Here is a 13045-nt window from a genome sequence, read left to right on the forward strand (position 1 = left end):
AAATGTGTAATCATTTACACTGGAAATGCATTTTTTTTTTAATACTAGCACCTTTTATAAATTGATTTTTGATTCTGTTTATAATTCAAGCAACATTTCTCAAATTCAATTTTTCCCATCAGTTACTGGATTACAGATCTTTGTGCTTCAGCATCTCTTGCTGTATTTATGGACTCATATGACACTATAATCTTACAATCCCATGCTGTATTTTGTTGCTGTGTCCACAACTTCCTATTTTAACTGAAATGTGTAATAATTTACACTGCATTTTTAATAGTAGCACCTTTTATAAATTGATTTTTGATTCTGTTTAGAATTTCAAGCAATATTTTTGAAACTCTATTTTTTCAACCAGTTACTGGATTATAGAACTTTGTGCTTTAGCGTCTCTTGCTGTTTTTTATGGAATAGTTGCCAGTCTGACACTTTATTCTGTTTTACAATCCCGTGCTGTATTTTGTTGCCAGAACCTCCTATTTCTGCACCTGTTTGATTAAATGACCCATTCTACTATATACTATATAAACTTTATTCACTGAGAGCTTCTCTAGATGGAATTTGTCATGGTGTTCCCTTCAATCTTCATTATTTCATGCTTTCTATCGAATGCCCTGTGTCACGTTTTATGTTCTCCTGCCCCAGATTGTCTTTGTATTCCCACCCCATTATGGACTCCGAGTCTATAAACTATGAATTCATTTTTCCAGTCTGTTGCCCTCATTAGTTTCCTTTGAACTGCTCCGAGCTTCTGGCTTCATGCAACAGCTCTTGTTTCTGGAACTTAATAGATGTCTATTCCTGCACACCAAGTCCCCAGAAATATAAAACCCAAAGATGTCTGTTATTGGTAAAAAAGAGCATATATTGCATATGGCGCTGATCCTAATGTTTTGTCTCCCATGCTGCTTCCTGATATCAAGAAATAGCTGTAGACGCATTCTGAGAAACAATCATTTCTCCATGACAGCATTTTGGACCAGACAGTAATAAATATATGTATATATACAGGTATGGAATCCATTGCCCAGTCTGCCATAGACTCCGTTTTATCCAAATTTTTAAAAATGATTTCCTTTTTCTGTATAATAATAAAACAGTAGCTTGTACTTGATCCCAACCAAGATATAATTAACCCTAATTTGAAGCAAACCCAGTCTATAGGTTTATTTAATGTTTACATTTCTAATGGACTAGGTATGAAGATCCAAATATCCAGAAACCCCCAGGTCTCAAGCATTCTGCATAATAGTGCCATCTAGTCTAGTGCCATCTAGGTAGGAGGTCCCTTCCTCATTGTGACGATTGGTATCCCAAACCTAAAACAAACCCCAAGGTCCCAGTCACAAATCACTCTTCCGCCTTTAGCAACCAACTTTGGCTTCGGGAGGAGCCCTCTGCTACTCGGGTGCTGCCAGGTGAGAGGACCAAGGAAAGTGTTCTGGGAAAGCAAGGGAACCGCACATTATACGGAGTTGGAAAACAGGAAGCGTAGTTGGAATCGCAGGCCAAGTCAATAACAAACAGACAGAGTAGTACAATATCAGGAGACGATAGTGTAGTCTGAGTCACAGGCTGGGTCAGAACAACAAAGATCTAAGAGAATCCTAAGAGACCTTTACGTTGGGCAATGAACATTCCCCTTTAAATATTTGAATTTCGTGCCACAGCGCAATGATATCACGTGGCATTGCATTCAAAACTGAAAGCAGCGAGCGTGCCGGTCTTTTTCTACAGAGAGCGCACGGAGAAGAAGATGCGGCGGGCGTCCCCGTTGCACCCCCACTAGACCACCAGGTACTTTCTTAACACTCATAGAGCTTGCAGCCTAAGGTGGCTTATTCCAAGAGATGCCCATTATTGTATTTGCGGGGGGGGGTAGGTATACTCACCACCTCCTCTGTCCCATTCTTGCAAGTCTTCCAGGTATGGGTGTCGTTGCTGACCTGCACTTTGTACGACGTCACCCAGTCATCTCTGTGAAAGAAAAGATTATAACTTGGTTATGTTTAAAACCATATTCACCAAATAACTGCTGTTAAAATTACTTTTTAAATTTCAACATCGTGAAATGTATATTTCTGTATACATAATAATCAAGAAGACAACCTCAAGAAAAGGAAAAGTGCAAATTTTTGGAAGAAATGATGGAAGTTTGACTCCTACATTTCAACCTTCCTACTCAACAGGCCTCAGACTTAAAGCGGACCTGCCACATAAGTCCTTTTCAAATTGAACATGAACAATAATTTTGTAGCCAGTGCATGGGCCTGTTCATCAGGTCCCCCATTCTGGCACATAAATACGATTTTGTCATAATGCTAAGTTTTCCTTAATAACAGTGTTTACAAAGTGGCCGATGACGGCTTGCTGTGATTATGAATTCTAAGAAACAAGATTAAAATAACTTAAATAGTGTAAGTGAAGTTTGTTTTGCTTGACTAACATTATAATATAGGATATGGAATTATTTCTTAGGGTGACAGGTCCCCTTTAAAGACTGGATTGGGTCTAACATGGTTCTCACGTCCATATGGAGTTCTTGCCCTGAGTGATGACTCCAGTAAAGCGTGTGAGTCTTCTGGCATCCACCTCGAACCACTGCTGGGTATTCTTCTCATCTGCGCACCAGCCTCCATCAAAAATATCATCATCGTAGATTCCAGACTAAAAGAGGGGAAAATATTTTCATCACGGCTTATGTCTTCCACTGGATGAAAGAGCAATATATACGTTTGATCCACATGAGCCTAGTAAACTAGGGTTGTGCTTGTCTGTTGTTTTACCGTCTCAAGCTATAATAGTCACTTGGGTGGGATTGGCTGGTCTACCCTTAGCCAACTGTACTAACCTTGAGGTGGGAAAGCATATAATGAACCTATAGCTAATTAAAAGCTCAAGTAGCATGACCTCTTAGGGCCATCTTGTTTTCTAGCTTGGTGTCTCCATCAACTGGCAGCATCAGCACAAGACAAACCAGTATAATCTTTAGTTAAAAAGAGAATGGGAATGTGGGGGAATGTCCAGCTGACAGGGCACCAGGCTGGGTGTCTCTGGAACTAGCAACAAGATATATATGTAACACACATCTCTACATGAAGCCAAGGACATACATCTTCCAGGCTGTTATACACATGCTTTATGCACAGGCATATCATACATACTACCCTACTTCTGTATAGTCATTCAGCAAGGGATAGAGGAGAAAGGGTAGTGTTGAGTGCACTGGGAGTGAGAGTAAGACTAAGGGCAGAGGCCAATGGGGAGATTTGTTGCCCGCGATAAAAATGCACAACTGTGGGCGACTAATATCCCAAAAATGCATCTCCATTGGAAATAATTGAAATTGCCAGAGGTAAAACCAACCCATCAATTATTCCCAATGGAGATGCAGAGAAAGAGAAATTTGTTGCGATTTTGTGTGTACAACTGCGGGCAACAAATCTCCCAAAATGCATCTCCATTGGAAATAATGGAAATTGCTGGCAGGAACATCAACATACTGAAAGTCTTCCAAGGTTTCCTCCCAAGGCAACTTCGGTCAAGATCGGAAGAAATGTTTTGTTCTTCCGGAGTCGACCAAAGTTGCCTTGGGAGGAAACCTTGGAAGACTTTCAGTATGTTGATGTTCCCACCAGCGATCTCTATTATTTCCAATGGAGATGCATTTTCGGGAGATTTGTCGCCCGCAGTCGTACATAAATAATCACAACAAATTTCTCTGTTGACCACTGCCCTAATTGTGCTGAGGTTTATCTATGGAAAGCAAATAAACAGTATTTTTGTATTTAAGCAACAGCCCACAGTTGCATATGTTACTACTTGAACTATAAAAAATAAATGACACACTTTACAAGTCATAAAAAGCATGGGAAAATAATGTTATTGCGCAATTCCCTTGTTATAGTGTTGTCCTATAGATCAGTGCTAAATTTGCATCGGTTTCTGACACACAAAATAAATAAAAGTGAAATATATACAGAATATACTGTTCATATAAATCAGTGCTGCATTCACTCATGGACAATGTCATCATTTATCCCTTTGAAACTTTGTTTCTGACCCTACCTGTATGTTGAGACGACCTCTGTGGGCCCCCAGGCCATAGCGCTTGGTACTGGATGCTCTCAGCTGGTAATCGGACACTCGAAGCGACTCCAGGCCCAGCGGGGGACATGCTACAAAGAGGATATAGGAATAGTGAGCAATGCTGAGCTCTGAAACATATTTTGCATTTGCAATGATGAAGACGTTTGAAGGTTACATTTCCTTCCTCTCCCGCTGTTGGACTTATGTGAGAAATTCCTTGCTGTACTGCTCATGCGGATAAGGAGCGGATAAGGAGAGATCCAAAAGCCAGCCCAATGGTCTTTGCCCAACTGCATTGCATAAAAGTACTGTGAACCTGAATGAAGCTATAAGGTGACTGACTCAGTAGTTCCTCCCTGTCAAAATAAGTAATACAAATAATAATAATAGCCAGCTACCTACAAAGATGATACCAGGCTAGGCTGACCACTCTCACACATCATGTCACATATTCATGATCTAATTCTCTAATTATGCAACGGTCTTATAATGCATACCATTCTTACCTATGGTCAGATGCAGATTTGCCTGTGTTGCATGGGGACCCTTCCCCTCAAAAAGATCAGGGACAAAGCAGGGGTACAGCTACAGCTACAGCTTCACCAAAGTGGTAACTAATTCACTGCTTTCTCCAGCCAATGTAATCTTTTACCCCCCAGGTTAACTGATGCAGGGGTCCCAGTGTCAATGTCCTGTTGCTAAATTATATCCTAAAAGAATCCCCCCCTATTGAGTAGATTAAAGGGCAGCTAAGGGCATTTGACTACGTGTGCCACCTCCCATTGAGAGGCTGTAACCCATGTATGTGCTGCATATTCGTTTTTAGAAATTTGAAGGGACACTTTTGTACTTTCAGACAGTTCTGGGAGCAGCTATACTGATTGCTAGCTTGGCTTTATTTTTGTTACACATGATTGGTCAGTATAACAGAGAGAGTGAGGAGTTAAATGTACAGACCAAACTGAAGTCTTTTTTTATAGAGATACAAGTGCTGCCCCCTTTCCCCCTTTATATACAGATCTCAGTCAGACAGCAAAATGCTTCTCCCACACCCGGCTGGAGGCTCAGAATAAACCTTTGGACCTGAAATTTGGTTTTGGTTTATGTTTATGCCCCCCCCCAGCCTGTATTAATAACAAGGTAAAATACAAAGGAATGCTGCTAATATACCCAGGGGTCACTCTGCCCCTAACTCACATACACAGGATATTTAGGATAAAATAGGTAACAGACTGGGAGCCCATTAATGCAGAAATACTTCATTTGAGCATTCAACTTCTAAATGGGCTCATGAACCAGAAAAAGAAAGGTTGTATTCAGCAGGGCACTGCTGGTTTCTATTAGATGATAAAATATTGCAAAGGATTCCATTCTATATTGTTTTTTTTTGCATAGATTAAGTTGTGCCCAATTGTTTTCCTACATAATATTATCCTATATTATTTATTTTAGCACTGGGGGGCTGTCTGCATCCTGCAAAGAACAGATTCTTCTGTGACCGACTGCCTTGTTCCCTACATTTCAGTGAGTGCTTCCATGCCTGTATATAGACCTACTGTATATAAAGAGAATATACAGGTTTTCTATAACGGCCTAGATTCATTTTATCTTTCTGTACAGACTATGAGCAAACTTAGGGGGCTGTTCCTGCTGAATTGTTCTTAGTACAGGGGAATACCTATGCTGCCATAGTTTTATGGGATCTCTCTGTACAGACTATGAGCAAACTTAGGGGACTGTTCCTGCTGAATTGTGCTTAGTACAGGGAATACTCTATATGAGCTTAGCCATACCTATGCTGCCATAGTTTTATGGGATCTCTCTGTACAGACTATGAGCAAACTTAGGGACTGTCCCTGCTGAATTGTGCTTAGTACAGAATACCTATGCTGCCATAGTTTTATGGGATCTCTATGTACAGACTATGAGCAAACTTAGGGACTGTTCCTGCTGAATTGTGCTTAGTGCTGCCATAGTTTTATGGGATCTCTCTGTACAGACTATGAGCAAACTTAGGGACTGTTCCTGCTGAATTGTGTTACAGGGACCTATGCTGCCATAGTTTTATGGGATCTCTCTGTACAGACTATGAGCAAACTTAGGGACTGTTCCTGCTGAATTGTGCTTTCATAAATGAGCCCTTACTTCTCTAAACTCTGCCCAAATTTTCCTTCCCTGAGCTGAACGGTGTGCAAGACTCCTTTTACGTATTTGCTATTGCTGAATTGACCTGTGTCATTGCTTTATCTGAAGCACCTGGGAAGCAGGGAATGAGTTGTTTGTGAGAGATACCCTATCATTTGTATTGGCTGATAGACCAGTGCTTTCCCATATCTGTGGCAGTGTTATGTGCTATAAGGGGGCCCTGACAAAAAGCTGGTTATCTAGTGGGGGCTTGAACCTAAAATGTCCATCAGTCATTCCCCTAGATCCCCATCTCCCATGTCTAAGCTCTTGGGCTTCTTGGCTCCATCAACCCATTATATATATATATATATATATATATATATATATATATATATATATATATATATATATATATATATATAGATATATATAGATATATATATATATATATATATATATATATATATATATATATATATATATATATATATAGATATATATATATATATATATATATATATTTATTAGTATTAAAGCCTCCAGGGATATATGTAAACAAAAATATATATTCATTTTTATATTATTTTCTAAAAGGGAAAAAGTAGAACATGTATTCAGTAAGACAGGGTTTGTTTGTACCAGGAGACTTGCTTCCAGCAAAGCATCTCTCATTAGTGGAACATCAACTGGAGCAGTTTATCTATTATTATGGGTTATTTTGCATTTACTAGTTATTTAGGAGATGTTACTTAATGGAACTGTGTTTAAGGGTCAGAATGCTTCTCTTGTAGTTCTTGCAGCTCAGAGGAGACCTCTCAGTGGATCAGAATGTGGACTAAACATTACTGGGGCCTAAGACACTTTCCTAGGAATTCTCAGCTAATTCTTGACTGGGAATTTTGTTTATGTTTACTCAGCACAGGATAGGGTCCAGGAATTCTTCACCTGCCTCTGAGTTAACCTTAGGCTGGTTTGGGCTGCTGATAGTTGCAGTTCAGCAACACTGGTTCCAGATTCTGTGTTGACTGGCTGTTGTATATTCAGCTTGAGCTTGCCTTAAAGACCCAAGACTCAATATTGGTCTCATTCACTAGCAAACCATGGGAAGGAAAATAAATTCAATTCTCATCCATATGGAAACATATCTCTATATATGTGACTCTAGTAAAGGACACAGTGGGGCTTTAGGGCTGTTGGAGGGGACAGAGGAGCTTTATTGTTTCAGTTTGGAGGAAAATGGGCTTTAGGGCAGTTGGTGTGGGAGAGAAAGGGTCTTTAGGACTCTCATAGTGGAAGAGATGGGGAAATTAAGCCCCCAGTGTGGAAGACAAATGGCTTTAGGGCTCTAAGGGTGCAAGGCAGAGACATTTTAGGGCTCCTTAGTGTGGAAGACCGAGATGTGTGAGAAAAAGGGGATTTACAGCCCCCAATGTGTAAGACACTAAGGTTTTATGGTTCTCTGTGTAGAAGACATGGGGCGCTGGGCTCAAGGCAGACACAAGCATTGTTAGTACGTTGAGCTTCAGGGAGCGAAACCCAAGGCCCCGGCACAGATTTCAGCACAGAAACGGAGACTGACCTCCTTAAAGAGTTCAAATTGCCACTTTGCTGGCTTTTATTTTCAAATAAACACAATTCTTCAGCCCATTGGCTTCACAGGGGGGAAATCACATAACATAAACAGTCCCACTTCACACCCTCAATGGTGTTCTCTTTACTCACATTTGGCTTTCAGTGGACCACACATCCCAGAATCCTCTCTGGGCACACTTGAGACACTCTTGTCTCCTGGAAGTGGTTTCTCTGGTCCTCTCTCCAGACTATTGGAGCTTTCTCTCTCCAACTCACTCTCTGGTTCCCTGGTGCTCACCAGCTCTCCTTCTGTGACCCCTCACCCTCCTCCACTCTATGGGGTCTCTAGGGGAGAGCAGCAGCCCTGAGGTGTTGCTCCACAACTCCTTTTACCTACCACATACCTGTAGTTAATTACCTCTAACTGCCTTTAGCTTGGCAGCTGCAAAACCCTTACATGGAGCAAGGAATGGAAGCCCACCCTGATCTCTTCCATCCACTCCAGGGACCCATAATCCAGCATTTACTAAGCTGGTTCACCACTTAAACAGTTTAACTAGCTGCAGCAATACACATTTCCCTGGAGTTTCTTATTTCACCAGCCTAATGCTGGTCAAATACACATGATATTTTGCACTTTTGACACACATATCTTACAGTACATACATTCTCCTTGGCTCTCAGTAGCTTTTCTGCTTCTCTACTTTCAGATTCTTCATGACTTTCACTTTCTTTACTATCTTAACTTTTTTTTTTTTCGTCGGGACCTTGGCTATAAAATGCAAAGCCAATAGAGTGTGACGTCTATATCTCTGGGCTCTCCCATGTGCACCTAAACCATCCGAGTAGCCATTATTATTATTATTATTATTATTAACATGTATTTATATAGTGCCAACATATTGCATAGCGCTGTAAAGTAAATGTGATTATACAACTAAATCACATGAACTATATACATAGAACATTATTATTATCACTGTATGTGAGATAGACATTCATGCAGCCCCTGTAACACATTGTGTAGCTACACTGTAAACTTTCATACACTGCAAGGAACAATGACACACACTGAAGAAAAACACAGTGTTCTCACCATCAGTCTAATGATCACACTTACATGCACACATCACAGCAGTCCAACATAGAGTCCTGCGGGGGTCCATTTTTTGGAACCCGTACCCGACCCATACCCGCAACCTGCAATCCGCAACCCGGACCCGCAACCCGCATTCTTACCTGCTTGGACCCACTACCGACCCGCAAGTACCTTATCTGCAACCTGGACCCATGTCCCGCTGACCATCATGAAACAGGAAGTGCTGTCATTGTAAACCGGAAGGGATGTCATGGGAAGTAGGCGTGATCAGAAAAATAAGAGTAAAAATAGCTATTGAGAAGACCCGCGGCCCAAACCGCGTCTATACCCGCACCTGGAACTTCTACCCTCAACTCGCGGGTACCTGACCCTCTGCAGGACTCTAGTCCAAGAGCTGAAATCCCACCCTCTAACTGTCAGTACAGGCGGCCCTAGAGCATCTGCCTGGCAGTACCATTGGGCAACGTCACTCTTACAGGAGATGGCACAGAGACTTCACATGCCAAGTTTTCTTCACTTTCAAGTGAAAATAAAAAAATAAACTTAATGTTGAGTCTTCCATTAAATCATCTTAAACAGAACACAGTGGGGAGGTATCAGACCTAAACATTAAATATGGCAGTCAGTCTAGTATGTTCACATGGTTATGCCTGACATATGTCCAAGTCTTGCACTTCCATGCACTTATTTGCAGTCTTACTGTTGTGCCTAAGCCTTGCACTCCCATGCACTCTCACTCTTATGCCTGAGCCTTGCTCTCTCACACTTATACTTGAACCTTGCACTTATTTGCAGTCTTACTGTTGTGCCTACACCTTGCACTCTCATGCACTCTCACTCTTATGCCTGAGCCTCACACTTACACGAGTAAAGCTGCCATCAAACAAACCTTAGGGATCACAAACTGTAACACTGTAACACAGTTGCACAGAATAAGAGACACACAAGTAGGCTGCAATGGGACAGAGTGATGGGAAATGGAATATTGGTAACGTCTGGTGAAAGCCAAAATCTGTGCCCGAGCATAACTTTGTGTGATGGTGCAAATATGCCACCTACCCCACAACTTACCTGTACTTCACCTGTCTAACAACATGCAGCATACCTGCACATAGCACTCTTGCAGTATTTCCTCTGGCCAAACCATTGAATCCCCTCAACAGCCAATGAAATTGTAATGGAGCACTGATAGAATATTATACCAACCTTGCCCAACACACCTAACACATGTCATTTGGTCATTTTTTTCTCAATAGACCAGGACACTGAACACCATTGGACAAGGGTACTTATTGGGATATGACCTATAGCTGTGCAACAAAAATATGTTTAAAAGAAATGAAAAGAGGCTCAGAGTACTTCCATGTGCAACATATCAAGGTGTAAGATCCAGTAAATAAGCTGTTATTGCACGCACACCATATTTGTGTTCCTAAACCCTCCTCTGGGGCTGTTTGTTTGTCCAGCATTATGCACAATTGGGATTATCATCTGGTCCCTATCAGTGCTCCATATAACAGGGGAGAGCATGGACATATCAATGGGGACTCTGTTCTCCCAGCAGCTGTAGTGCCGAGGGATTTGGGTTCCTGTTTATCTTCATGCCAATGAGATCCGTGCACACACCAGGTCCAACACTCTGTGCTCACATGATCACTGTGAGGATTCCATACAGTCAGATATACTGTATGCAGCCCTTAATGGAGTCTAAGGGGGCAGATTTACTAGAGGATGAAGTGACTAACGCTAGCGAAAATTTGCTAGTGTGACGTCATTTCATTACTTTTCATAGCGCTACTTCGCCAGCATTCGGCGCCCTGGATGCAACTTCAAATTTTAGTGACTTAGCATTGTCCTGTCGAATCTAGACCTGGCGAAGTGTTGCGATGTGAACGAAGCCGTCGCTGGCGAATTTTCGGAGGTTAGTAAATTTGCCCCTAAACCTGGATGCCTGCTGTATGTAATGCTCATGGTGGTAAATCTATTGTAATCACGATTTATCATACAGGACTTTATTTTAATATATTCTCAATCTGGCAATTTATTTGTCTCCAAGTCTTTAGACTAGTTGAGATAGTTCCACCAAATCAGTCCAAAGTGCAAAGAACCAAAATGTTGTGGATGTCTAAGGATTGTGGGAGAGGTAATTCCACCACAGTTTAGTTTAGTTCTTTACTTCTTGCTGGGGTATGATCACTAACCAAGTATTATGTTAGGTTTATAGTTTCACTTGGAGGGATTTCTGGTTTTATCTGTGCAACAACTAAATCCATAGAATGGTGTGACATTTAAGCTTGTGTTGGAGATGTTTATGGTTTGCTTTAGAAATTGCTCTAGTTTCACCTCTGTGATGAAATGAGATGGAGTGAAGGTGTGACTTCTAGACATATCTTTGTGAAATGTATTTTGTTGAAGTGAGACTTTCAACCTTATGGTGAAGGTAAAGCCATGAGCTTCTGGATGTGCCTTCTACACCTTTTGTTGGGTTCAAAACATAATTTGCTGCCGTTGGACATGCATCAATATTTTAGGATACATATAGTAACAATTCCTACTCAGACCAAAGATAATAACAAGAAGATAGACTTGACACCATCATCTTAGAGACTCCAAGTCTGACCTAATTTAGGGGATTCATTCACCTTGCTGCAGGGTACTCCATAGCAATGTGACATTACGGTAATAAAAAATGAAATAAAATCTTGAGTCGTGTTGTAGAGTCAAGGTGATAACTGAATTGGAGATAAGTCGAATTGACTTGGATATTCTATGCTTTTAGGGAACATTATATCAATTACATTGCATACTATGTACAAAATATCATATACTAAACCTTGGATTTATAATGTTGAGTGTAATAATGTTGCTTAAGGTTAGAAACTCTATATGTGTTGAAGGAAATCCTTGCTCTGGAGGATTGAGGCGTCTGGCAGGTATTTGGGCAAAGGGCAAGTCATTGAGCAGTTGGTTAAGTGTCATAAGGTGGCTTCCAAAAGAATACAATAAACATGTATGTGCCAAGGGTAACCTGTAGAGCTAAAGGAAAGAAATGCATTATGACCATTGGAATAAAATCAGTATCAACTATTATTTGTTGACCTTGTGTTGCTCATTCCTGTAATATTGTAAATATAATGCTCCTGCATGTGATAGGTATCTAACCTAAAAACAACATACAATAGAAGTATAGTATAGAATAGAAAATTAGTATTTTAAGATGGTGACAGTTGTATGAAATGGAAAGTGACAGCCAAAGCCAAATATGTGTGCCCCCTCAGCATGCTAACCCAAAACAAAGAGCCACCAGCAGGGTCACATACTGGGCTTGGTGCTCCCTTCTCACCTTCCTTGTCTGGGATTTTCTCTTCTGATAGTCTCATCCTTCTGTCCTTGGGAAGAGGCTCCTCCAGGTTCTCATCCCCATATGGTGTTGGTTGCACGGTCCCATTGGCTCGTGGAGCTCCCATGGTGATATTCCTTTGGTTTTGGCTCTTTGCTGTGGTAACCATCCTGACTGTGGTACCAGAAGGAGCACCATAGCCAATGGTTATGCACACAACAGCCAAGACTCCTGCCAGTATCTCAGGTACCCAATGCATGCTGAGTGTCCAAGAAAAACAAACCTCTGTACTACTCTGTGCACTCTTGTATGTTGGAGTGAAATTTAGCAGCAGCACAGCCTGACTACCCTTCCCTGTCTCCCCTTCCCTGTCTCCTTCTCCCAATCCCTCACCCCCCTCCTTCTTACCAAACATTCCCAGCCCCCATGCCGAATTCCATACAACTCCAGAAGGGGAGCAATAGCAAAGGCTCAGGAATAATGGACAGTCTCAGGTTGCAAACACTAACTGTCAGGCTGGATTTCAAACTGTACTCTTTATAATAATTATAATTTAATGAATGTGAGTTGTCATCAAGTTTTAATTCTAGAATTAATTTATTGGAAACTCCTGCAACCCAAAGTCGCCTACTGTATGAATTGAATTGGCTCTGTCTTTACAGGTACTAGACCCCATTTATGTTGAGTATAAAATATGTTTTTAAAATATTGCCTGTTGCTGTATGTTGCTCTACATTTATAAATACTTATGTAAGAGTGTGATTTTTATTAGTTCCATGGATAGAACAAGACCTTGTTTAGAAAACCCTATATAGGTA

At 41.0% G+C, this 13045-nt stretch overlaps 1 protein-coding gene across 2 annotated transcripts in view; it reads right to left on the reverse strand.

The window, feature by feature from the left end:
- Nucleotides 1-12574, reverse strand: part of cpxm1.S (carboxypeptidase X (M14 family), member 1 S homeolog) — a 28686-nt gene extending 16112 nt beyond the window's left edge. Inside the window, exons 1-4 of one of the 2 annotated variants that reach the window (XM_041579339.1) lie at nt 12231-12574; nt 4069-4178; nt 2528-2667; nt 1893-1977 (exon numbers count right to left, since the gene is read on the reverse strand). In XM_041579339.1, coding sequence (XP_041435273.1) covers nt 1893-1977; nt 2528-2667; nt 4069-4178; nt 12231-12486 — 591 coding nt within the window. In that variant the 5' untranslated portion in view covers nt 12487-12574. Of the gene's footprint in view, nt 1-1892; nt 1978-2527; nt 2668-4068; nt 4179-7938; nt 8186-12230 lie in introns of those variants that run through there. The other variant, XM_041579340.1, reaches the window with a different exon arrangement.
- Nucleotides 12575-13045: the final 471 nt, after the last annotated feature.

Source organism: Xenopus laevis, chromosome 1S (genome assembly GCF_017654675.1).
Source record: "Xenopus laevis strain J_2021 chromosome 1S, Xenopus_laevis_v10.1, whole genome shotgun sequence".
In the NCBI taxonomy this organism is placed as follows: Eukaryota; Metazoa; Chordata; class Amphibia; order Anura; family Pipidae; genus Xenopus; species Xenopus laevis.